General features: G+C 42.6%; 1 protein-coding gene across 3 annotated transcripts in view; it reads left to right on the top strand.

Annotated features, from left to right (window-relative positions):
- Positions 1–23919, top strand: part of LOC102777248 (NLR family CARD domain-containing protein 3-like) — a 1099208-nt gene that overhangs the window by 280966 nt on the left and 794323 nt on the right. The window contains exons 6-7 of one of the 3 annotated variants that reach the window (XM_087837902.1): positions 20015–21812; positions 23467–23640. The exons of 1 other annotated variant lie outside the window; for it this stretch is intronic. In XM_087837902.1, the coding sequence (XP_087694028.1) occupies positions 20015–21812; positions 23467–23640 (1972 nt within the window). The remainder of the gene's footprint in view (positions 1–20014; positions 21813–23466; positions 23641–23919) is intronic. One more of the 3 variants, XM_087837900.1, reaches the window with a different exon arrangement.

Below are 23919 nucleotides of genomic sequence, written 5' to 3'. Positions count from 1 at the left end.
TTGTGCTCGTGCTGTTAGTCTGAGAAGCTCCTTGTTTGAAGTCAGCTCAGGATCAGAAAGACTTCAAATCTATTTGATGCCTGAGTAACTTACATACGGAGAAACATCTGGATCAAATCCACACTGAATGTTTATGTGACACATTTAAAAGAAGTCTGTTGTTCACAGTCGTGCTTGTACAGAGTGCTGACAGCTGACAGGACCTAACAGAAATAATGTGTCTGTGCTGAATGAGACACTAACATAACACATGATGATGTTCATGAGTCTGATGGAAACACTGGTTCTTTCAGTCACTGGTGTCCTCACTCCAGTCCATGTGAGCTGGAACTAATGATTTGATCTTAATTGTGTCAATGTTGTTGGATCTGTTTACATATGTTATTAAAAACAGTTTTATCTAACGTGATCCTTTCATATTTTAATAAGTGTTCATTGTTATTATGGGCTGTAACAGGCTGACTGTGTCACAGAGGATTTCATCCTTTGTCCATCAGGACAGTCAGACAGAAATCTGCTTCCTGTTCCCAGTGTGAGCGTTTGTCAGCCTCACTGATGGAGGACGGCTCTCTCACAGTGTGCAGACATATTTAATTACTGCTAACAGTCACAGTTCATCGCAGCAGCTGTTTAACATGGACGTGAAAGAATCAGAGATCCAACAGCTGACCTGAACCCACAGCACTGATCACTGATCACAGAGTCTGTTACACAGACTGACCGTTCTGTGGTCAAACATGAAGGCATCAACGTGACCTCTGACCTTTATCTACAGTGTTTCAGTCTATTTGAACTTTTTACTTTGAGCCTCATGATCACTGTGATAACATGTGATCATTCAGCCCCACGAGTTCATGGCTATACTGGAGGAAATGCATCTTTATTAGAAGGACCAGACCTCAGACCTCACACTTCCTTTCTTCTATTTGTCTGAAAATGAGACGTCAGCAGCATCACATTAATGTTTAAAGCTCCCACGTGGTTTACATTTCCTCCATGGAAACAGGAAGTACTGCTTTTAATTTGAAAACACATTAATGTTTAAAGCTCCCACGTGGTTTACATTTCCTCCATGGAAACAGGAAGTGCTGCTTTTAATTTGAAAACACATTAATGTTTAAAGCTCCCACGTGGTTTACATTTCCTCCATGGAAACAGGAAGTGCTGCTTTTAATTTGAAAACACATTAATGTTTAAAGCTCCCACGTGGTTTACATTTCCTCCATGGAAACAGGAAGTACTGCTTTTAATTTGAAAACACATTAATGTTTAAAGCTTCCACGTGGTTTACATTTCCTCCATGGAAACAGGAAGTGCTGCTTTTAATTTGAAAACACATTAATGTTTAAAGCTTCCACGTGGTTTACATTTCCTCCATGGAAACAGGAAGTGCTGCTTTTAATTTGAAAACACATTAATGTTTAAAGCTCCCACGTGGTTTACATTTCCTCCATGGAAACAGGAAGTGCTGCTTTTAATTTGAAAACACATTAATGTTTAAAGCTTCCACGTGGTTTACATTTCCTCCATGGAAACAGGAAGTGCTGCTTTTAATTTGAAAACACATTTAAGGATGTGGAAAAGTACAAATCTGGCAGCTTTTGTTGGACATGAAGTCAGTAATGTGTCTGTGTGACAGCTGTGGAAGCACAGGAGCAACGTCTGTGGGAAAATCCACAGACTCTGTAACGCTCGGACATGTTTGAAGGAGGGTTTTCACAATAAAATCCAAGATTCAGTTTAAATGAAACGTCGTTCACCTTGTAAGGAAACATTTTGTGGACACGATCGTTGTCCAGCTAACAAAGTTAGTCCAGTGAGAGACGCAGGAGGAGCAGAGGTCAGCTCACTGTGACAGAAGTCAAACAGATGTGACAGGACACACTGGTGTGTTTCATCTCCACACACACACAAATCACAGCAACACTGACTCCACACTCAGCCTCCCAGTGACCGTGAGCTTACCCGTGACACCCTCTGTGGACCCTCTGTGTCATGTGATGGTGATACAGGACGTTTTCCACACCCAGCTCCACACTGAGTCCTGGCTTCAGTGGGTGAGTCCATCCAGCAGAGACGTGGAGACACAAAGAGCTGCTGGACAGTTTCAGGTGTTGAGTTCAGGTTCATGGTTGTCCACTAGAACCTGATGTAGAAGCTGCAGCGAGCACACGATGATGGGGCCGAGGTGCAGCTCTTTACTCACATCTAGTGCTTTGATGTCCTTTTGCTGCTTAATAAAGTTCAGCTTTCTTCTCCTGCAGATGCTTTGACAAGTCGTTTGCTGTCCCCATGACTCAGGACCCAACAACGTCGGTGCAGCACTGACCTGCAGCCGTCTGTCTGAAGGCCTGAAACTCCTCCCACGCTGAGGTGAGCATGGTGACCTTCAGTCAGGGAAACCTGGGATTGTTTCTGTCCAGCTCAGCTGTTGGACAGTAAAGAAGTCCAGCCAACCTCCAGCAGGGAGAAAGAAAAGTGTCTGTATCATGATTGGTTTTCTCTGAGAGGAATCACAGATCCCTGCAGGGTGACTGAACACTCGCACACACTTCCAGCTGTGGCGGCGCAGTGATGGGCGCCCTGCAAACATGAATGAACCCTGTGCACTTTGTTTACATGCTGCTTCATGCTCTTTGCTCTAACTGAACTTCATATCTCCTGAGCACGACCCCGGCGCTCTCCTCCTCTTACAGGATGTGATGTGTGACATGGGAGTGTGCCCGTGGGGATCTGTGATGTTCAAGGTCAGGATGTGTTTCAGCCTCTGCTGGCGTTGATGTCACAGAAGAGTTCAATCCTTCCTGTTTCATCGTCCTCGTCTTCTGACAGCGAGCAGAGACGTGTCTGTGATGGCGTTTGGTCGTGTCGACGTCTCGTTACGACGCGAGCGTTTCATTTGATGAACAGTCCTGATGGATTGTGATTGGTGAAACTGGAGACTAGCTCCGCCTCCCACCTCGTCCATCATCTTCCTGTGTGTTGTCCCAGTGTGTGTCTGCTTTGATGTGGACATAATGTCAAAGAGTCACTGATGCAGACGCCTCCTGTCTGTGTGGCTGCTGCTGCTCTGTCTCTAGTTTCTCTGCTTCAGCTTTGTTTTCTCAGTCTGGAGGAAATGGCTGTAATGCCCCCCTCATGCCTACTTTAGGCCCCTCCCACAGGGTAGACAGAGAGACTGTGACATCATCATGTGACACACAGTTAAATCTTTCTGTACTTCCTGTTTAGTGACCTCATCATTTAGCATCAGCCTCTTTACTTGCGGCGTGTGCGGCAGCCTGTTACAGCAGCTCTGCTCATTCTGAGTTTCTTTCTTATCTTTTTGAACAAATTTCCCACCTGTGGGACTAATAAAGGTCATCTTATCTTATCTTAAATCTGCAGTATTTAGATCGTTTACTGGGTCCTCACCATCAAACATACTGGTTTGTGTCCTCACACAGTGATGGTTCTGTACTACAGTCACTGGTCCTGTAGAGTTCAACACCAGGTGGTGTTGAAGAGCTCTCATGGACCCGGGACATGAAGGTGATGTAAGTGGCCCCAGAGATCTGAACCCAGTTCTGCTGGGTCCACGGTCGGTCTGAGAGCACAGCTGAAGTTAAATATACAGGAGATAAAGTGAACCTGCAAACTAAACTGCTGCTCTGGATGATCCTGGAGTTTAGAAACCAGATCCTGAATGAAGAACTTGCTGAGCTCAGAAGTTTTATGTCTGTGAACCAGAATATGTAATCTTTCCAAACCTCCTTTCTGCTCTGGAAGAAACACTAAACTCACATGGTTTCAGTAAAGGTATCGTCTCAAAGTTTGATCACACACTGACGCTGTTCTCATCAGAACAGTCGAGGGACGAGAAGGAAGATTGTGAAAGTGAAACATCAGAAAGTGATTGGAAAAGTGCTCGCACTACATTTATGCACATCTCAGATGAATCCAGCACAGATGGTTAATGAGGATTTATGTGACAGCACTGGGATGAATACATAGAATCAAATATACCTGAGAACTGTGGAAAGTGTTCACAAGATAAAGGAACATTATTTCATTGTCTGTGGCAGTGTCGGGAAATTCCACGGCTTTGGAAGATGTGGGAACACTGAGTGGAAACATCCACTCTAAGTGGATCTTATTGGATCCCAAACTTTTCCTGATGGGACTGAAAAACATGATTGTAGTAAAGATGAGCTGTGAGTTGTGGTGGATCTCAGTCTGACTGTATTTCATTGTTGTGGAAGTCGCTCACAGATCGACCAATCAGAAGAAGGAATAAGCTCCAGTTTAAAAAGCAGAGCTCTGAGAACACAAGCACACCTTTCATCACTCGTGTCAACAATCTGGATATGACAAGTTGTTGAGTGAAGCTGCAGCTCTGAGCAGTAATATGCACATTTCTGATTGGCTCTGTCATCTTCTGTATTGATGCATTTTCCTGTTTGTTTTGGATCAGAGTGACATTTGTTCAAATGAGGAGCATCCACAGCGTTTCTTTGTTCTGCTAATACAGCCTGACTGTGTAAATGTAGAAGATGTGCTGACGTATGGCTGTGTGCTGCTCACATACAACACTGTACAGCCATGTTTCTAAGAGCAAACACAGGAAGTGACCTCGCACAGTGTGTGTCAGCGACACAGTAGTGTATCAGTGACTGCTTCATACAAGAAGTTGTTTGGATATTTACATCATTTCATTCACACAACATCTTCAATGATAACATAACAGAGTCTGAATGAAGCTCAGGTGTTGATGCTGCTCACTGATTGGACGCTTGGTTTCAGCTCTGCTCTCAGTCTTTCCTGCACAGGTGAAGGTAGAAAGTGTGACTGGATCTATAGACTGGAAACAGAGAAACATGCTGAACATTTGAAGCTTTGCAGCAGAAATGTTCATGTTACAAATAAAGCAAACTGTTACAGCAACTGGAGGGACTCAAACGCAGGACTGTTTTGCTCAAAGGAAGAAGAACAGAGAGTTTATTCATGAGGTGAAATGTTCGTCAGTGATAAAGTGCTATATACAAGGGTGCAGGGACAAGCAGGGGCCTCTTCTCTCTCTGCATCTCACCAGTCTCTCACACTCTCTTGCACCAGAATCTCCGTAGAGAACAAAGGCAGATCCAGAGTGTCTGTACACAGGGAAATGACGACCAAGGGCCACTAGATTAGTTGTGTCCTCGCCAGGATTTCACTGATACAGTCCAGCAACGATCCAGCGAAGAGAAATTTCACTTCTTCCCTTCACTAGAGGCCAGTTAGTGAGACGCAGGTGTTACTCATCTCCCAGGTAAGTAGGCCAAGGGTGGAGCCCACGATGAACTCCGCCCAGGCGACAGAGGAGAGAGAAAAGAGGGGAAACACATTACCCACATGTAGCAGAATATTTCTCAGGCAGATCTGCTGGACCGTGACACAAACAGTGTTTCAGAGCTGAGCCGTTATCAGTGTGTTCACACGTCAGCATGTGAACTTTACTCTGACTCAGTCTGAGCAGTCAGACGGCAGATTTTTAAACAAGCACATCAAAACACATGCAGAGTTGAGCCCCTCTCACCTGTCCTGCTTCAGGTGGAGTCCTGACTTCTCAATTTGTCTTTCCTTATTTCAGGAGAAACTTTAACACCGGTGTTTTTGATACTTGGAAAATAAACTTACCAATAAAGGTCAGCAAACAGTTTAATCTGATGTGAGAAATCAAATGAATCGACCCTGAAACCTACCTTAAGTATGCTGTAATAATCCGAGGCTCATGGGGTAAACTGCAAAGGGACTATTTCTTAAACAGCACTTTCCTGAAGCATTCAAAGCACTTTATAAACCTTTCTTCATTCACTTTTTCTACTGGTGCTCCATCTAACATTCACACAGATTCATGCTCTGACTGATGCGTGAGAGAAACTTGAGGTTATCTTGTGACAGGATATTTAACATGCAGACTGGAGCATTCTCATATTAAACCACAAATGTTCCATCTAATAGATGAGCTTCCTACTTAACCACAGCCACACCACCCCATTGAACACTTCTTCTTCTTCACTCACTTTTTACTATCTATGTGTTTACATACCTCTCACCATTTAACCATTAGTTATTCTAAGTTTCTGTCTCCCTCCCCTCACAATCAATAGGTCAGTGCCCCTCCCTGAGCCTGGCTCTGCTGGAAGTTTCTTCCTGTTAAAGGGAGTTTTTTTTTGTGACTCTTGTAATTTGGTGCCATATAAATCAGATTGAATTGAACTAAATAGACTTTAGTTTGACTTTGATGCTTTATGGACACCTGCTGTTGTTTCCTACTTTGCTGTTCCACAGAGAGAGCCGACTTAAAGTGTGGATCACTTCCTGACACGATGTCGGACCTACTGGCAGCTTTTCTTCAGTCCACATCACACGAGACATCAGAATGCAGACAAGCTTTGGCATCAAGCTCTTATCTTCAATCTGTTTTCAGTTCAGCACAAAGACAGTAATCTGTTGGTTCATCAGCTCTGAGTGAAACCTGAAAACTAACATACTCTTTAGAATTTAAAGCAGATTCCATTTATCAGTTCATCTGGACTGAAACATTTATGTCATTGTGATAACATCAGAATAACCTGTAGGAGACACTGATCAGTAATCAATCATCACTAACAGAACAATAGAACAGATAAAATCACTGTACCAAAGAAGTCAACATTCAGGTTTGAATGAAGTCATGTGGAAAGAAACAAAAAGAATTGAAAAGCTCCGTTTAGTGTTCCTGTAAGCAAAGTCAGTGAGATGGAAATATAGATTTTTACATACATCAGGGACAAAACAAAGAGAACAGGAAGTAATCAGAGTAAAGGTAAGACCGTCATTGTACATGAGAGAAGTGCAAATTGCCTTATTAAATAATATTTACAAAACAGCTGCATGAAGGTTTAATACAAAGTGTGTTTGTGATATTCTGGCTGACAGGTGTGTTCACCTGCCACAGAACGAACAGTTATTTTACAGCTTTATGGAGAGAAAAGAATTAATGAAGCGTTCTTTATGGTTGAATCAGTCTGAGGGAGAAGGAGCTCTGCTGCCTCAGGATTGTGGAGTAGAGCAGGTGTGACAGATTGTCTATCATTGAGAGCAGTTTGTTCAGTGACCTCTGACCCTCACTGAATTCAACCCCTCCAAATTTTGACCAATGATACTTCCTGCCTGGTGGATTAGTCCAGGGGTGGGCGATCTCAGTCCACAAGGGCCGATGTCCTGCAGGTTTTAGACGTGTCCTTGAACCAACACAGCTGATTTAAAGGCTAAATTAGCTCCTCAACATGTCCTGAAGTTCTCCAGAGGCCTGGTAACGAACTAATCATGTGATTCAGGTGTGTTGACCCAAGGTGAGATCTAAAACCTGCAGGACACCGGCCCTCGTGGACTGGGATTGCCCACCCCTGGGTTAGTCTGTTGATCCTTCAGCCTGAGTGTCTTAATATGGAGGCTGTGACCCGAGTCCATATTTAAGAAATACATTTGGAGTTTTCAGTGTTTCCATGTCGTTGTGCTGTGATGATCACTTTGATTGTTGCTGCCATAATCTGAGAGTTTGTGTTCACTTTACACTTTGTATTTTTAATCCGTAGATTTAGTTTCCCCCAAACAGCTGGTGATGTTTAGCTTCATCAGGCTGGTGTGTTTAAGGAGTGGCAGCTGTTCTTCACCTGACTGCTGTCCTGTTTGATATTCCTTCACTTACAGTTATTTTTGTCTTTTCATTGTTCTTCTGCTTCCACTCTCACAATAGGACGAATGTTTACTTCAGAATCACTGTGACTGTCAGAATCCCTCACTCTGGATAAACACACTAGCTTTTCACCAACCAACAAAATACTTTCCTAGATTTTACACCACCTGCTTGCGCCTCTCTCCTTTACCTAGGAATACAAAGACCTTTCAATAATATAAGATAAAAGTTACCCAGTTGCCCCTGCTGGTGGTTTTTGTCCTTCAAGTTTGGGTCCTTGACCAGAGGCCTGGCTTGACCTACGTTCACACTGCAGGTCTTAATGCTCAATTCTGATTTTTTGATCAAATCTGATTTTTTTTGTCTGTTTGTTCACACTACAAATAAAATGTGACAACAAACGTGCTCTAGTGTGAACGGTTCACGGTCCTCAAAGCGGCCGCATGCGCAAAAGAAAACGTCACACACAATGCAGTCTGTTTACAGAAATAAAAATGGAAACTACAGAGCTAGTAGGTGTTGTTGCAGGAGTCTATCGATTTCTGCACATCGTAACCGACAGTATTTTGACAAATTAATTAGAGAAAGAAGGACACTGAGAAAAAATAGAGGCTGTGCTTTAACAATGGCCTTGTTTGGAGCAGTGGCTGCTACCTCGGTGCAGAGGTATGTGTTCTCCGGCACTGATAATTGGCTTGTGTCAGTGACCTAAAAGACGGATTTAATGCAACACGACCATTCAAACAGCAGCTTTCTAAAACATCAGATATGTATCAGATTCAGTGCCACATACAAAAGTGGTTGGATCACTCTGAATGACAGCGATTAGAGGAGGTTCTTCCATCAGTACCAAGCTCTGCTGATTTTCATTAATAAAACTTCAACCTGCTCAGTGAAAAACAGAGTGAAATCAGACAAGACTGAGTCCACTTTTAACTTTGTTTCGTCACATTTAACAGGAACTCATCATAAGATCAGCCTCCTCCCTGTAAGGGGAAAATTCTTATCAAGTCTCCGCCTGTCCTGCTTCAGGTGAAGCCCCGCCTCCTTCCAGGAATCACCTGTGTGTCCGTGTTTAGTGTGCAGCTGTGGAGCTTGTTGTTGGTGTGTGAAGAAACTGTAAGTTTGCTTTGTTTCCTCCTTTAACAGTTTGTCTTTAGGAACTTTATGAGCAGATCAGGAAGTGAGACGTTTGTATTTACATAAAATAAAACAAATGAGGTGATTTGATGATTGGCTGAATCCACTCTGGTTATCAGTCAGTAACTCTGCACTCAAACATTTGTCTTTGATAAACAGTTTAAAATGATCTGAATGAAACTTTGGATCCAACATCACTGGTGGAACAATGATGGTCCCTTTAACTGGAAACAGATGAAACCAGTTTGTTCTTCAGAAGCCGACATTCAGGTTTTACTGAGTGACGTCAAAACAACATGAAGCTGCTCCAGCTCAGTTCAGGGTCACTGCAAACAGAGATAATCAGAAGTAAATACAGACTCTCACACACACCATCAATATTTAAGGATGTTTTCACTGCAGTTTAAATCCTACATATACTTGATGTTAATGCAGGAGTAAAGCCTCTCAGAATCAAACACATTTAAACCTCTGTGACTCAGGACTGTGTGAAGCGCACAATCGAACACTTTTTCATCTGTTTCAAGTGAAACACAATGAAGTGTTGAAAGGAAAAACATGTTACTATGTGAATCCTGCTTGATGGATCAGAGCAGAGGCTTCACTCTGTGCTCTGTTCATTACTCTGTCAGTTTGAGTTATTCATGAAGGAGCTGATGATAAGCTGGTTAATGTTGGCACACACACACACTGTGACACTGTCAGACATGAGGAAGTGTGCATCGATGCATTCCTATGGGTGGAGACAGAAACTCAAACTGATACGAGTGGTTTAGCTGCAGGGCAGGTGTGACAGGACGATGCTGCACAGCCTCATTGTTCAGGTGTGAGTCAGACTCTGAGTCTTTGTACAGTCCTGTTTAACAACATGTTGTTCCTGTTGATGCATCACAGAGATCAGCTGTGCTAAACTCTGCTGCATGCAGCTACTAGTTTCTCTAGTTTGGTGATGGAAACGTCGATGAGACTGTTTCCATCACCAAACATCATGAGGAACACCTCTGACTCTGACTCTGTGCATAAAACCACAAATATCCCTTCATGTCTGTTCATCTGATTGTGTAATGTGAGAAACTTTGATGTCTGAAGTTTGTTCCATCATTAAAGTCCAGACTCGTAATTCTTAGAGGTTGGACTCAGCAGACACTCCATAACACAACATCATCACAGTCCTTCACTTATGATTTCATATGATTGCAGTTTTGAGTGTTACAGTGATGTTTTCATGTTGTTGCAGGTCTCTGAGTGTCAGTGAAACCTGTCAGTTAAAACGAAGATCTTTCACTTCATTTCCCTCAGTGCGTTTCAAGACCTAGTGTCATGGTTGCTAGGCAACCTGACACTTTCTGATTTACACGCGCTCACTTCCTGTGTTGTGACATGTTAATTATCCTGAGCGCGCACTGGGCAGGGAGACTCCGCCTCCATTAAAACCAACTAGATGTGGAAGTAGTGACGTTTTAGTTTAGTGCAGACGTGAGAGATGAGTGTCGTTACTGTTCAGTTTGTGTTACAGCGTTTATTGTTTTCATGTGTTATCAGACAGGATTATTTCAGCGATCTCATGTTTATTTTATCCTCCTGTAACTTTATGAAGAGCTAAACTGTCAGCACTAGTTAGTCCTTATAAGAACTGTTTGTGAGCTAAGAATCAACAATGACAAAAACTGTAAGTGTCATGCAGTGAGTCCTCAGAATTAGGCTGATTTTTAAGTTTGTGTCAATCAAAGCTAGAAGCTGGTGTAGCGTTGAGCTTTATTGTTAATTAATTAAAAATATACAGTTTGGATGGATTTGCATTTAAAGATGCAACAAGACTAAAATGGTTAGGGTCAGGAGGTCAAAGGTCAGAGCTCCTGTGGGTCTGAGGGCAGCCTCACGTTGGAGAAGGATGAAGGAGTCTGACCTGAGCCAGTGTTTGACATGAACACATCAGCACTGCTGTCAGTGAGCCTAACGACAGCCGTTAGCATCATTTCATTGTTTCAGTCATAAAAACACTTCCTGTCACTGTGGTGGTTACAGTGACATCATGCAGTTTGTGCTTTGACCTCCAGAGGGCGACAAATCAGCACAGACAGAGAGCTCCATTCAAACTTTGCTGCCATCAGTAATAATTCTTCAAATATAATCATCAGTGTTTGAGCAGTTATGATATCAGGGACAATCTAGACATGTGTGACAATACTGAACATGTCACATGACACACCTTAAACATCATGTGATCCACTCTCAGTCTGCGCTTTCATTCATGACTTCAACAGGTTGAAATGAGCTTTGAACAAACATCAGTTCAGTGTTGAAATATTTAAACGCTGCAGGAAGAACAACAAAGTGATGACGGATGTTTGTGTTTCAAAGATGAGAAACAGCAGAAATAAATCACAGCCTGCCAGAGGTTTGGAGTTTCCGAGGTGCATGTGAACGCAGCACACAGTGTCCAATGCTCCAGATTGCCCTCAAACGTCTCTTTGGGTGTTTCCTTCCTGCTCAAAGTTTACTTTCACTTCCTGAACTTCGTGCAGTGGAGCTTGTTGTTGGTGTGTGAAGAAACTGTAAGTTTGCTTTGTTTCCTCCTTTAACAGTTTGTCTTTAGGAACTTTACTGTTTGTTCAGCTCATGTTTGATTTCTTCACACAACAAACTGTGTGTGTTTGTATTTCCGGTCTCTCCATTAAAGTCAGTGTGTAATGTTTTCCTGGCTAACATCAGCTGTGTGCAGCTTAGTTCAGCACAAATCTGCCGCTCCATAGTTCACGGTAACGGACTCACAGCTGGACCAACGAGGCCGAGTGTGTCCGCCACTCTGAGCTACGTTCGTGTTTGTGTACTTGTAGTTTGTACTTTGTGAGTTCACTCAGAGCCCACAGAGGACGCAGCGTACGTGATGACGTCACAGCCCTTTACCTCCTTTACTGTCACTGTGATTAATATTTACACACGAGATGAGACACCTGACAGCATGTTAACGCTAAGCTAAAGCTAAGCTAGCCAAGAACCCAGAGTGACGTTAAAGCTGAGTAAACACTGACCCCAGACCAGCACCGTGATAAAGTGAGCTGCTGCTGCTGAACCTGAACAGGTAACAAAGTGATGAGCAGTCAGGCTGCAGGTTTCTACCTGTTCATGTTTCTACAGTAGAATCACTTTGAAGTGTCTTTGTGCTGTTTCATCTTTGATTTGTGTTCATAAACACTCAGAGAAACATCACGTGACCTCATCAGGATCTGTGTTGGTGTGTGGGGCTGTACCTCAGCTTTAGATTGTTACATGCTCATTTGTTCATTTTACACAGTAACATCAAAGTAATGTTATGAGGAGTAATGAAGTAATGTACTCCATTACTTTTAATAATTGTTCTGTGTAATATGTGTAATAATAACTGTTTTGAGTAATGACCAACACTGATCACAACAAAGAGGAAATGCCTCCAACATGCACAAACATTTGACCCACAACATGCAGTTAATGTGTACAAATGTCTTTGATATGCTGCTCAGTGATGGTGGTGACTGTCAAAGCAGAGCTACTGAGAATCAATAAGTAATATCAATGATGGAATCAGAATCACTAAATTCTTATCATCCCTGTCAGTATCATACATGTGCTGTATAATGTGATAAATGTAGAGGTGCTGGCTGTTCTCTCACTCTGCTGTTTAGTTGTAAAGGACGCCTCCCTGCCTTTGTCTCATTCATGGCCTTTAATAGTCTCTTCTAACATGCAGAGATCTGTATGATCTGTTTCATAGAGTCTAACCAGCCTGTACAGTTAACAACAACAGTCACTGCATCACTGACACACAAACGTCATCTCTGTCAATAACAACATTCATACATGGAATAAAAACACATCAGTGGATCATTGCTGGAGCTGCCTGGACTTCAGTCTTCAGGATCTCAGCCAACAGCATCGACATGCTGCTTCAGATGTCTGTGCTCCAGATGTCTGTGCTCCAGATGTCTGTGCTCCAGACGTCTGTGCTCCAGGTGTTTGTGCTCCAGATGTTTGTGCTTCAGATGTCTGTGTTCCAGATGTCTGTGCTCCAGATGTTTGTGCTCCAGATGTTTGTGCTCCAGGTGTTTGTGCTCCAGATGTCTGTGTTCCAGATGTTTGTGCTCCAGGTGTTTGTGCTCCAGATGTCTGTGTTCCAGATGTCTGTGCTCCAGATGTTTGTGCTCCAGATGTCTGTGCTCCAGGTGTTTGTGCTCCAGGTGTTTGTGCTCCAGATGTCTGTGTTCCAGATGTCTGTGTTCCAGATGTCTGTGCTCCAGATGTTTGTGCTCCAGATGTCTGTGTTCCAGGTGTCTGTGCTCCAGGTGTTTGTGCTCCAGGTGTCTGTGCTCCAGGTGTTTGTGCTCCAGATGTTTGTGCTCCAGATGTTTGTGCTCCAGATGTTTGTGCTCCAGGTGTCTGTGCTCCAGATGTCTGTGTTCCAGATGTCTGTGTTCCAGATGTCTGTGTTCCAGATGTCTGTGTTCCAGATGTTTGTGTTCCAGATGTTTGTCCTCCAGATGTCTGTGCTCCAGATGTTTGTGCTCCAGGTGTTTGTGCTCCAGGTGTTTGTGCTCCAGATGTCTGTGCTCCAGATGTTTGTGCTCCAGATGTCTGTGCTCCAGATGTCTGTGCTCCAGATGTCTGTGCTCCAGATGTCTGTGCTCCAGATGTTTGTGCTCCAGATGTCTGTGCTCCAGGTGTTTGTGCTCCAGATGTCTGTGTTCCAGATGTTTGTGTTCCAGATGTTTGTGCTTCAGATGTCTGTGTTCCAGATGTCTGTGTTCCAGATGTTTGTGTTCCAGATGTTTGTGCTTCAGATGTCTGTGCTCCAGATGTCTGTGCTCCAGATGTTTGTGCTCCAGGTGTCTGTGCTCCAGATGTCTGTGTTCCAGATGTCTGTGTTCCAGATGTCTGTGTTCCAGATGTCTGTGTTCCAGATGTTTGTCCTCCAGGTGTCTGTGCTCCAGGTGTTTGTGCTCCAGATGTTTGTGCTCCAGATGTCTGTGCTCCAGATGTTTGTGCTCCAGATGTCTGTGCTCCAGATGTCTGTGTTCCAGATGTCTGTGCTCCAGATGTTTGTGCTCCAGATGTCTGTGCTCCAGGTGTTTGTGCTCCAGATGTCTGTGTTCCAGATGTTTGTGTTCCAGATGTTTGTGCTTCAGATGTCTGTGTTCCAGATGTCTGTGCTCCAGATGTTTGTGCTCCTGGTTGAAAGGCTCTCAGTTTCCTCCTTGAAATAAGTGTTTATATTGTTGTTATATTGTTGACCCACTATTGATCATGTGTCTCATCACATGATCAATGGTGGGTCAGCGACATGCTTTCTTTCCGTCTCAGGTTTAAATATCTGGGACTCTCCACCGTTTGGTTTTAAAACTGAAGAAGCTTCTCGAATGAAACGTCTTCCAGAAACTTAAAGAAGTTTCTATTTTCTTTCTAAGCTCCTTAGATCACATGACCTGGATGACTGAGCCTACAGACATATTGACCTGGTTTCTAGGTTATATGACAGGTCAGAGGTCAGCGACTGTAACTCAGTTACTCCTGTTAATGTGAACTCACTGAGGGTTTGTGGTTTACCTCTCAGACTGACTGAAGATGATGATGGAGGAAGAGGAGGGCAGAGCAGAGTCTGCAGGGTCCAGCTGTGAGAGTGACGAGTCCAAAGATCTAAATCCTCCAGACTTCAGTGTTGAACCTGGACCAACGAGGTCAGAGAGCTGAACACACTGAGTTACAGAAATAATTCTGCACTGACATTATAATCAGTGTTGATTCTGGTTGATTGTCTGACTGTGTTTGTGAGCTGAGAGGAAATGAAAATGAATTTGTAACAAAAATCAGTTTTGTCCAGTTTTCCTGTAAAAAGCTGAACTCTAATCTAAGAGGACTGTTACTGACAGGAAACAGCTGCATTATCTGCAGTCTGTGTGATCACAGCTGCTTCAATCATGTTTGTGTCTGCAGAGGTCAGAGGTCACAGTCTGCAGGGTCCAGCTGTCCGTCTGTGAGGAGTGACCGGTCCAAAGGTGACGCTCCAAACTTCGGTGCTGAACCTGGACCAACGAGGTCAGAGAGCTGTGATGACTCCTTTACATGTTTGTGTTTCCTGGATAAATATGACCTGAAACATCCTCAGATTGTTACAAAGATTCATTAAAAAGAAAACAATGAAAGAGAAAAGATCCAAATGTTAGACTTGGTCATTTGCTGTTTGAGGACAGTGATGCTCATATCTGTGGGGAAAGTGTGACCTGAGTGGGTTCATGTTTGTCTTTAAAGAACAGAGCTGCTCTGATTCTCTTTGTGTCTGATCTGTTAAACAGTCTGAGAGGTCACACAGAGACCCAGCAGCTAAAGCCTGGATCATACTGGCTGCTGTTAATGAGACTCCATCAGGACAACACTGAGCCACAGTGGTGTTCATGGAAATCAATCAATAAATTCAACTTTACACTGTATTACCAAAGTACTGACTCGTCTGCCTTCACACACATGTAAACTTGAGTGACATCATATTCTGAGTCCACAGCATTCAATATGATGTCAGCCAAGAGTTCAACATATAACAGCTTAAACTGTTCTAAAAAGGTTTTTTCACAGGTTTAAAAGTGTTTACGGGAATTTTTAACGGTTCTTTCAGAAGCACATACGTGAGGTTAGACACAGGAAGCAGCAACACTGACTGAACACAGCTTTTAGAGGCTAAATTCACATTTTAATAATGAAAGTGGCTTCGTGTGTGTGTGTGTGTCCATGGTTCCTCCACAGAGTGGACCAGCAGAGCTCAGAGGTTCCCAGTGGTCAGTCTGCCCAGCAGCATCAAACACAGCTGGACTCCATATTTATGGTCTGTACATGTACAACAAGTACTTTATTATTAATATTAATAATAATACATTTATTTATAGGTCCCTTTCAGAACACCAAGGACTCTGTGGACTAAATGACCAAAAGAAACAAACTTTGAAATCAGACGGTGCAAATGTGATCACAGGGAAACGTTTTAAACATCGAGGCTTTAAACAAAAACCAAAGTGAAACAGTTTGTAGTCGAGATCAGTGGGAATGAAGCTGAATAATTGTTTTTTCAATAACTTTGAGCTCTTAAAATAGAAAACTAGCTGAAAGTCTGGCTTCTTTTATGAAAAGTACAGAGAAATTAATGGTCGCTCAACGCTTGTGCACAATATAAGAGTTTAAATAAATCTAAAGAATAACTCAAAGTCCTACAATCATACTGAGAAAATCATCTACAGCTAACTATCCAAGTGGATTTGTTTAAGACAGCTCCATCTGCTGGTGGCCCTCTGCAGGTGCATGAAAGGGGCGTGTTTATAGTGAAAGTAGTAGAGAAAGTAAACCCCATGGGAAGGAGGGAGGACTCTCAGCAGCTTCCAGCTCATATTCAGACATTTGACTTCTCACTGAAAGCAGCAAGTTTGAGTGTCTGTACCTTAATTAGAAGAGATAACATGGCCATAGTAATTAGAATTGATTGAGCAATGCTGTCCTTATAATGTAGTTTATTATCTTTATGGACAAGTCCAGTTTGTAAAGCAGAGCAGCAAATCAGGTCCAAATGTGTTGTTCACAGTGAGCCGGATCATCATTGGCTGCTATGTTAACATCCTGCAGCAGGATGTCTTTGGTCAGAGATTGGATAGATCACTAAGTCATTGTTGAGTTTAGGGAGACAGTAGACAGTTGCAGTAGGTTCAGCCAGTTGACACACAGTAGATAAAAATAACTGAAGGCAGGAGCAGACACCTGTATGACTTTCCACCTCTCACATAGATTATTGTCCCTGGGCAGCGCCACAGGGCTGGTAGATGTAAACAAAGCTGGAGGAGAGGATTTATTCATCTGAGAAAAGTCACAGAGTTGTCTTGATGCTCAATCATCCAGGTACGTAAATCCCAATTTTCAGTGGGAGAAACATTTCATCATCATCATCAGGTGACTTCTTCAGTCTCAGCTGACTGCAGCTTTCAATCTTATAAACAGGACATTTGTATAATGACTGAAACCAGCCCACTGAAGGAACAATGGGCTGGGAGGTCAGTTCAGGCATGATAAGACGTATGTCAACCAGATGTGCCCCAGGTCTGGCAATAACGCCACTGTTTATGCGATAGCATGCCATTTCTGGCCCGATTGTGGTTTTGTGTATGTGGCCCAGGCTCATAGAAAACAGGTCTGGCTGGGATCCGGCATCAAGCTGGCACTTCTGACTGACTGGTGTCATGGCAGAGTGTATGTCAACCAGATGCGGGCCAGGTCTGGCAATGATGGCACTATTTATGTTCCTATTTTCCTATTTTAGTTGGAAGAACCAAATGCCATGTTGCAATACTACACTGCTATGGTAGCTAATGTTTCAAATGCAGGTTTGACAGGTTTGTGAGTGTACACTTTATCCAAAACCTAGTGAGGGTTTACTCATCTTTGCCAGTGGGTGGCTGTAGCTCAGGCGGTAGAGCAGGTCTCCTATTGATTGGAAGGTTAGTGGTTCGATCCCTGGCTCCTCCAGTCTGCATGTCGTGAGTGTGAATGTGTATGAATGTAGTTAGGAAGCATTAAGTTAAGAGAAAGTGTGTGTTTGGGTGAATGTGGCATGTTGTGTAGAGCACTTTGAGTAATATAAGAATCCGTCTATTCACTGTCCGAACAGAGTTTCGTCATGTTACTTTTGCACTATTGTGCACATGTTGTTATTACATGGCTTAATTAAGGTACACATTAGGCTGACATCTGGGGCCAGAGCTGAAGCTGTTCTGGGCCAGCACAGGACCAGCAGTGTGTCTGCAACTGGCCCGTGGCTGCACACAACTTACCCATGGCCCACATACCACAAAGAAGGACGGCCCTTTGGTGGCCCAGACCAGGTTTGCCAGAGATAATCCACACATGGGCCAGCAAAGGACCACCAGTGTGTCTGCAACTGGCCTTGTGCTGGCCCATGTGTGGGCCACAATTGGCAAACCAGATATGGGCCAACAAAGGGCCGTCATTCTTTGCAGTATGTGGGCCACGTGTAAGCACATTGTGTGGGCCAAATCCGGACCATACCAATTTTGCTCTGTGGGAGGAGATGATGAGAGTCAAACCTTAAATACTGATCTGTATGTGTAAACAGAGTGTACCTTTATGTAGAGATGGCACGATACCACTTTTTTATGTCCGATACCGATATCATAAATTTGGATATCTGCCGATACTGATATGAATCCGATATAGTGTTTTTTAATCAATAAAACAGTTTTTTTTATATCTTGCTGCATTTTGTATAAGTTCATACTCAAGTTTAAATAGACAACAACACTAAAGCTATTCTGTTATACCTGTATGTAAAAAAAACACTGCACCCAAAATATTTCATAGTTCAGCAACACTGATCAATCTAATAAACTTAAACCTGCTCCATCCTCCCTATTCTGGTATTTGAAAGAGTACTTAGCAGAAATATTAAGCAACCTAACTAATAGGGTTCCAACTCCCAGCAACAACAACAACAAAAAAAATAGGGAACCACCCTCCACTTCATGATGCTTAATTGACGTAATCAACTTTAATTTGATGCAGTGTGAAAAAAAATAATGCACAGAAATAAATTATTTTTCAAGAATAATTAAATACATTCAACATCTTTCTTCAACAGAATTGAAGACTGCACAGATGGTACCTTCCCAAGGGAAAAAGTAGTATAGCTTACTAGGGTATATTAGACTTAACAGTTACTATATACAGTAATGGACTTCTATACATTTTACATCAGATTAAAACTTTGGGTGTAAGATTCAGATAATTATTTATTAAAAGCTCGACATTTTAAATGAGAATAAGAAAGAAAAGTATGTCTTTGTGCCCCCTTTTCCCTGTTCATGCCCTATCGGCCCCCCTGGCTAAACTTTGCTAGATCCGCCCCTGCACAGTTACGTCAGCTGTAGAAAAAGATCCTGGTCTAGAAATAATATTAAATAAATTCTAACAACAGCTTATCAAGCTTAAACGTGCTGCTGTTGTTCAGCCGCTGGTTTCCTCTTTCTGGTGCAAAGTGGGCCAAAAACAAAAAAGAGAGACGGAGTCGTGACAGAAAAGCCGATCAGCTGATCATTGATCAGTTTCATGATTGAAGCAGCAGCAGGAGAAGGAGGGAGAGAGAAGAGGCAGTCACTTCATATATCGGTTGTTAAGCTTAAGGTGGGAATGCTTTACAAACATTCAGAGATGAACTTACACACTTGCTTTACTTCTCTCTGGGAAAACTTCCTCGGAGATGAAATGCCGGTTTGGTAGCGAGGCTACAAATACACACAGCCGCTCTATCACGTGACCACACTGCTCCTACGTGCTACGGTTATGAGCCGAGTTACGCCATGTCGCAAGTTTTTGAGGTGCTTTTTTGATATTTAATGGATCGGATTACATTTTTTATTCCTCTCCGATATCCGATCCAGTAATTTAGGTCAGTATCGGACCGATACCGATACGTAATATCGTAATATCTACCTTTAAGACCAGTTGTCTGTATGAGTCACCTGTAACATCTCCAAGTTTCTGGCTTCGATTCTCAACCTGTTGGTAGTTCAACTCTGAACACCAGTGAAATGTTTCTCCCACTTAAATCACTGCATTCATATGAACAGAATCCATGCTTTGGGATCATGGAGTTGTGGAGAATGTCTCAGTTAATAAGATAAAGTCAAACTTATAATTGGTAAAGAGTTCGTGGATGATGTGCCCCTTGATCGTTCGGAAGTGGGTGTTGTGGAGACTGAAGTTCAGAGTGGTGGGTCATTCATAAAGTATTCTGTTTCAGCTGCTGGAGGACAACATCATCACTTTTGTGAAGAACGAGCTGAAGAAGATCCAGAAGGCTCTGAATCCAAATAAGCCCCAGTGCTTGGAGTTTCAGAGGGAGGATGATGAGCAGAGGAGAAAAAGCAGAGAGGCATTTGTGAAGATCACAGTGGACTTCCTGAGGAGAATGAAGCAGGAGGAGCTGGCTGACCATCTGCAGAGACGTAAGAGGATTTATCTAAAGATTTAAGCTGCTGGATAAATGAGACACTCATGACACCAGTGTGTTCGGTCATTTCTCAGTGGGTCAGAAATTGTCATCAGCATTTTGTAAAATGTGATTGTTAAAGTTGTATTTTTATTATTATTATTCAGAACTTCCAGCTGCAGTTTGTCATCATAACCTTAAATCTGCTCTGAAGAAGAAGTTCCAGTGTGTGTTTGAGGGCATCGCTAAAGCAGGAAACTCAACCCTTCTGAATCAGATCTACACAGAGCTCTACATCACAGAGGGAGGGACTGCAGAGGTCAATGATGAACATGAGGTCAGACAGATTGAAACAGCATCCAGGAAACCACACAGACCAGAAACAACAATCAGACAAGAAGACATCTTTAAAGCCTCACCTGGAAGAGATGAACCAATCAGAACAGTGCTGACAAAGGAAGTGGCTGGCATTGGGAAAACAGTTTTAACACAGAAATACAGCCTGGACTGGGCTGAAGACAAAGCCAACCAGGACATCCAGTTCATATTTCCATTCACTTTCAGAGAGCTGAATGTGCTGAAAGAGGAAAAGTTCAGCTTGGTGGGACTTGTTCATCACTTCTTTACTGAAACCAAAGAAGCAGGAATCTGCAGCTTTGAAGACTTCCAGGTTGTGTTCATCTTTGATGGTCTGGATGAGTGTCGACTTCCTCTGGACTTCCACAAAACTACAATCCTAACTGACCCTAGAAAGTCCACCTCAGTGGATGTGCTGCTGATAAACCTCATCAGGGGGAAACTGCTTCCCTCTGCTCGCCTCTGGATAACCACACGACCTGCAGCAGCCAATCAGATCCCTCCTGACTGTGTTGGCATGGTGACAGAGGTCAGAGGGTTCACTGACCCACAGAAGGAGGAGTACTTCAGGAAGAGATTGAGAGATGAGGAGCAGGCCAGCAGGATCATCTCCCACATCAAGACATCACGAAGCCTCCACATCATGTGTCACATCCCAGTCTTCTGCTGGATCACTGCTACAGTTCTGGAGGATGTGCTGGAAACCAGAGAGGGAGGACAGCTGCCCAAGACCCTGACTGAGATGTACATCCACTTCCTGGTGGTTCAGGCCAAAGTGAAGAAGGTCAAGTATGATGGAGGAGCTGAGACAGATCCACACTGGAGTCCAGAGAGCAGTAAGATAATGGAGTCTGTGGGAAAACTGGCTTTTGATCAGCTGCAGAAAGGAAACCTGATCTTCTATGAATCAGACCTGACAGAGTGTGGCATCGATATCAGAGCAGCCTCAGTGTACTCAGGAGTGTTCACACAGATCTTTAAAGAGGAGAGAGGACTGTACCAGGACAAGGTGTTCTGCTTCATCCATCTGAGTGTTCAGGAGTTTCTGGCTGCTCTTCATGTCCATCTGACCTTCATCAACTCTGGACTCAATCTGATGGAAGAACAACAAACAACCTCCCAGAAGTCTGAAACAGGAGAATCTGCAGAGAAACACTTCTACCACAGTGCTGTGAACAAGGCCTTAGAGAGTCCAAATGGACACCTGGACTTGTTCCTCCGCTTCCTCCTGGGTCTTTCACTGCAGACCAATCAGACTCTCCTACGAGGTCTGCTGACACAGACAGGAAGTAGCTCACAGACCAATCAGGAAACAGTCAAGTATATCAAGAAGAAGCTCAGTGAGAATCTGTCTGCAGAGAAAAGCATCAATCTGTTCCACTGTCTTAATGAACTGAATGATCGTTCTCTAGTGGAGGAAATCCAACAGTCCCTGAGATCAGGAAGTCTCTCCTACACTAATCTGTCTCCTGCTCAGTGGTCAGCTCTGGTCTTCATCTTACTGTCATCAGAAAAAGATCTGGATGTGTTTGACCTGCAGAAATACTCTGCTTCAGAGGAGGCTCTTCTGAGGCTGCTGCCAGTGGTCAAAGCCTCCAACAAAGCTCTGTAAGTAAATATGTGATCATTCCTGTATTTATAACATAAACAGTGTAATGTGTGATGGACCCTTAAAAACTTAAACACATTTATTTACATGATAAATACAGTATATTATAGTTAATGTTTTATAGCAGCAGTAAATGTCAGAGTGTCTTAAACATATCTGGGTTTCAGCTTTTATCAAAGTCATATCCAGAATAATCCTGTAAGTAAAATTTATTTATACAGCAGCTTTCACAGGTCAAAAACCACAAAGTGCTTTACAATAGAAACAGCCAATAAAAACACAGAAGATAACAACATTAAACAGCAAACACTGAACATCATACAGCCTAAAATTAGTTAAAGGCCACTCTGAATACTACAGTCTGAATAAATGAGTTAGTGGGACCAGTAACAGCTTTTGACTGGACGATCTCAGATGTGAGAAGAGCTGTAGGATTGTAGAAAGTCAGAAATATAGACTGGGACTTAAAGTAAGGACTAAAACTTTAAATAAAGACTAAAATGAACTGGTTACCAGTGTGAAGAGATTAAAGTGGAGCAATGTCCAGTCTATTTCATGTGCTGGTTGAAAGCCTCGCAGCATCATTCTGTACTGACTGAAGACGTTCAAAGACTGTGATGGAGCCATAGGTGATAATCATCAACTCCCTCATTCCTCCTCTGGTCTTATTGCTGTGCATCAGTGCACTGCTCAGCTGAAGATGAGTTCACTTCTATATGTTACAATCAGCATCACCAGTACAGCTCCAAGGATCTGCAGCTGCTGGCAGATTCAATCATGCATGCTTGATTGTTTTTCAGTCTCTCAGGTCAGATGAAGTCATATTCTTTATGAATTAGCATAAGAAGTCAATAAAAATTCTAAGCAAATCAAGATAAGTGTTTATTCTTGTTTTAATAAATATATGAGCGAGAGGGACCTTTTTGGTCTAAAGTTATAATCATCTGCCACATTTCGAATCTCTTTACTACGTGGACTTTTAAAATATTTTCTGTTCCCCCAGACTGAGTCTCTGTAACTTGTCAGAGAGTTCATTTAACTTGTCATTTGATAACAGTTTGTTATTAAATTACAGTTTTTCAAATTGTGTTTTTATTTTGTTTTTTAGCCTGAGTGTCCCTGATCTCTCAGACATAGGCTATGAAGCTCTCTCCTCAGTTCTCAGCTCCCAGTCTTCTACACTGAGAGAGCTGGACTTAAGTAACAACAACCTAAAGGAACCAGCAGTGGAGTTTCTTTCTGCAGGACTGAGAAGTCCACACTGTAAACTGAATACTCTGAGGTGAGATCAAGTTATGTTGTGCTTTTCATCAACTGACAGAATTAACCAATAAGAATCCATTAAATGGGAAAAAAGTCAGTTAAATAATAATAATAGTAATAGTTTTATGATAATTTAATGAGCAGAGAGTTATTGATCAATATGTCAGCTACTTTGGTGCTAATGCACTGCCCGGCACATGGAGCCCAATTGGCATTTGCAATAGAATACCAGAATTGATTGACCATTGTCAGTTAACAAATGTCAGTGTCATCCATTTGTTGACTCTCAGAAAAAAAACAGGATTAATTGCTAAATCTAATAACTCTTTAGTGCACCCTCATTGCAACTTAACAACAGTGTTTGTTTAATGTTTATCTGTCATTTTTCAGACTGAGTCACTGTAAGCTCTCAGAGAGAGGCTATGAAGCGCTGTCCTCAGCTCTCAGCTCCCAGTCCTCTAGTCTGAGACAGCTGGACCTGAGTAACTCTGACCTGCAGGATTCAGGAGTGAAGCTTCTGTCTGAAGGACTGAAGAGTCCACACTGTAAAATGGAAACTCTCAGGTCAGGATTTAAAATTTTTCATTGATGATCACGTTAAACCTGATTTCTATTACTGCATAAACAGTAAATTGATTTTAAAAAAGTCTTAATGTAGAAATTAGTGTCTGGGGTTTTTAGTGATATTTGTTCACTTTCTGTGTTTCATTTGCAATGAAATGTCCCATCTGCTCCTCTGAGTCCAAAATCTTTATTTTAGCAGTGCTTTATCCACCAAACCTTCTAGTTCGATTCCTGTATTCTGAAGGTTTTTACAGAGCTGTTTGTTCAGATATCAGAATT

This window comes from Neolamprologus brichardi, chromosome 3 (assembly GCF_056152115.1).
Source record: "Neolamprologus brichardi isolate AB-2024 chromosome 3, ASM5615211v1, whole genome shotgun sequence".
In the NCBI taxonomy this organism is placed as follows: Eukaryota; Metazoa; Chordata; class Actinopteri; order Cichliformes; family Cichlidae; genus Neolamprologus; species Neolamprologus brichardi.
Note: the sequence above shows the minus strand (reverse complement) of the source record. Positions and strands in the feature narration are given on the sequence as shown.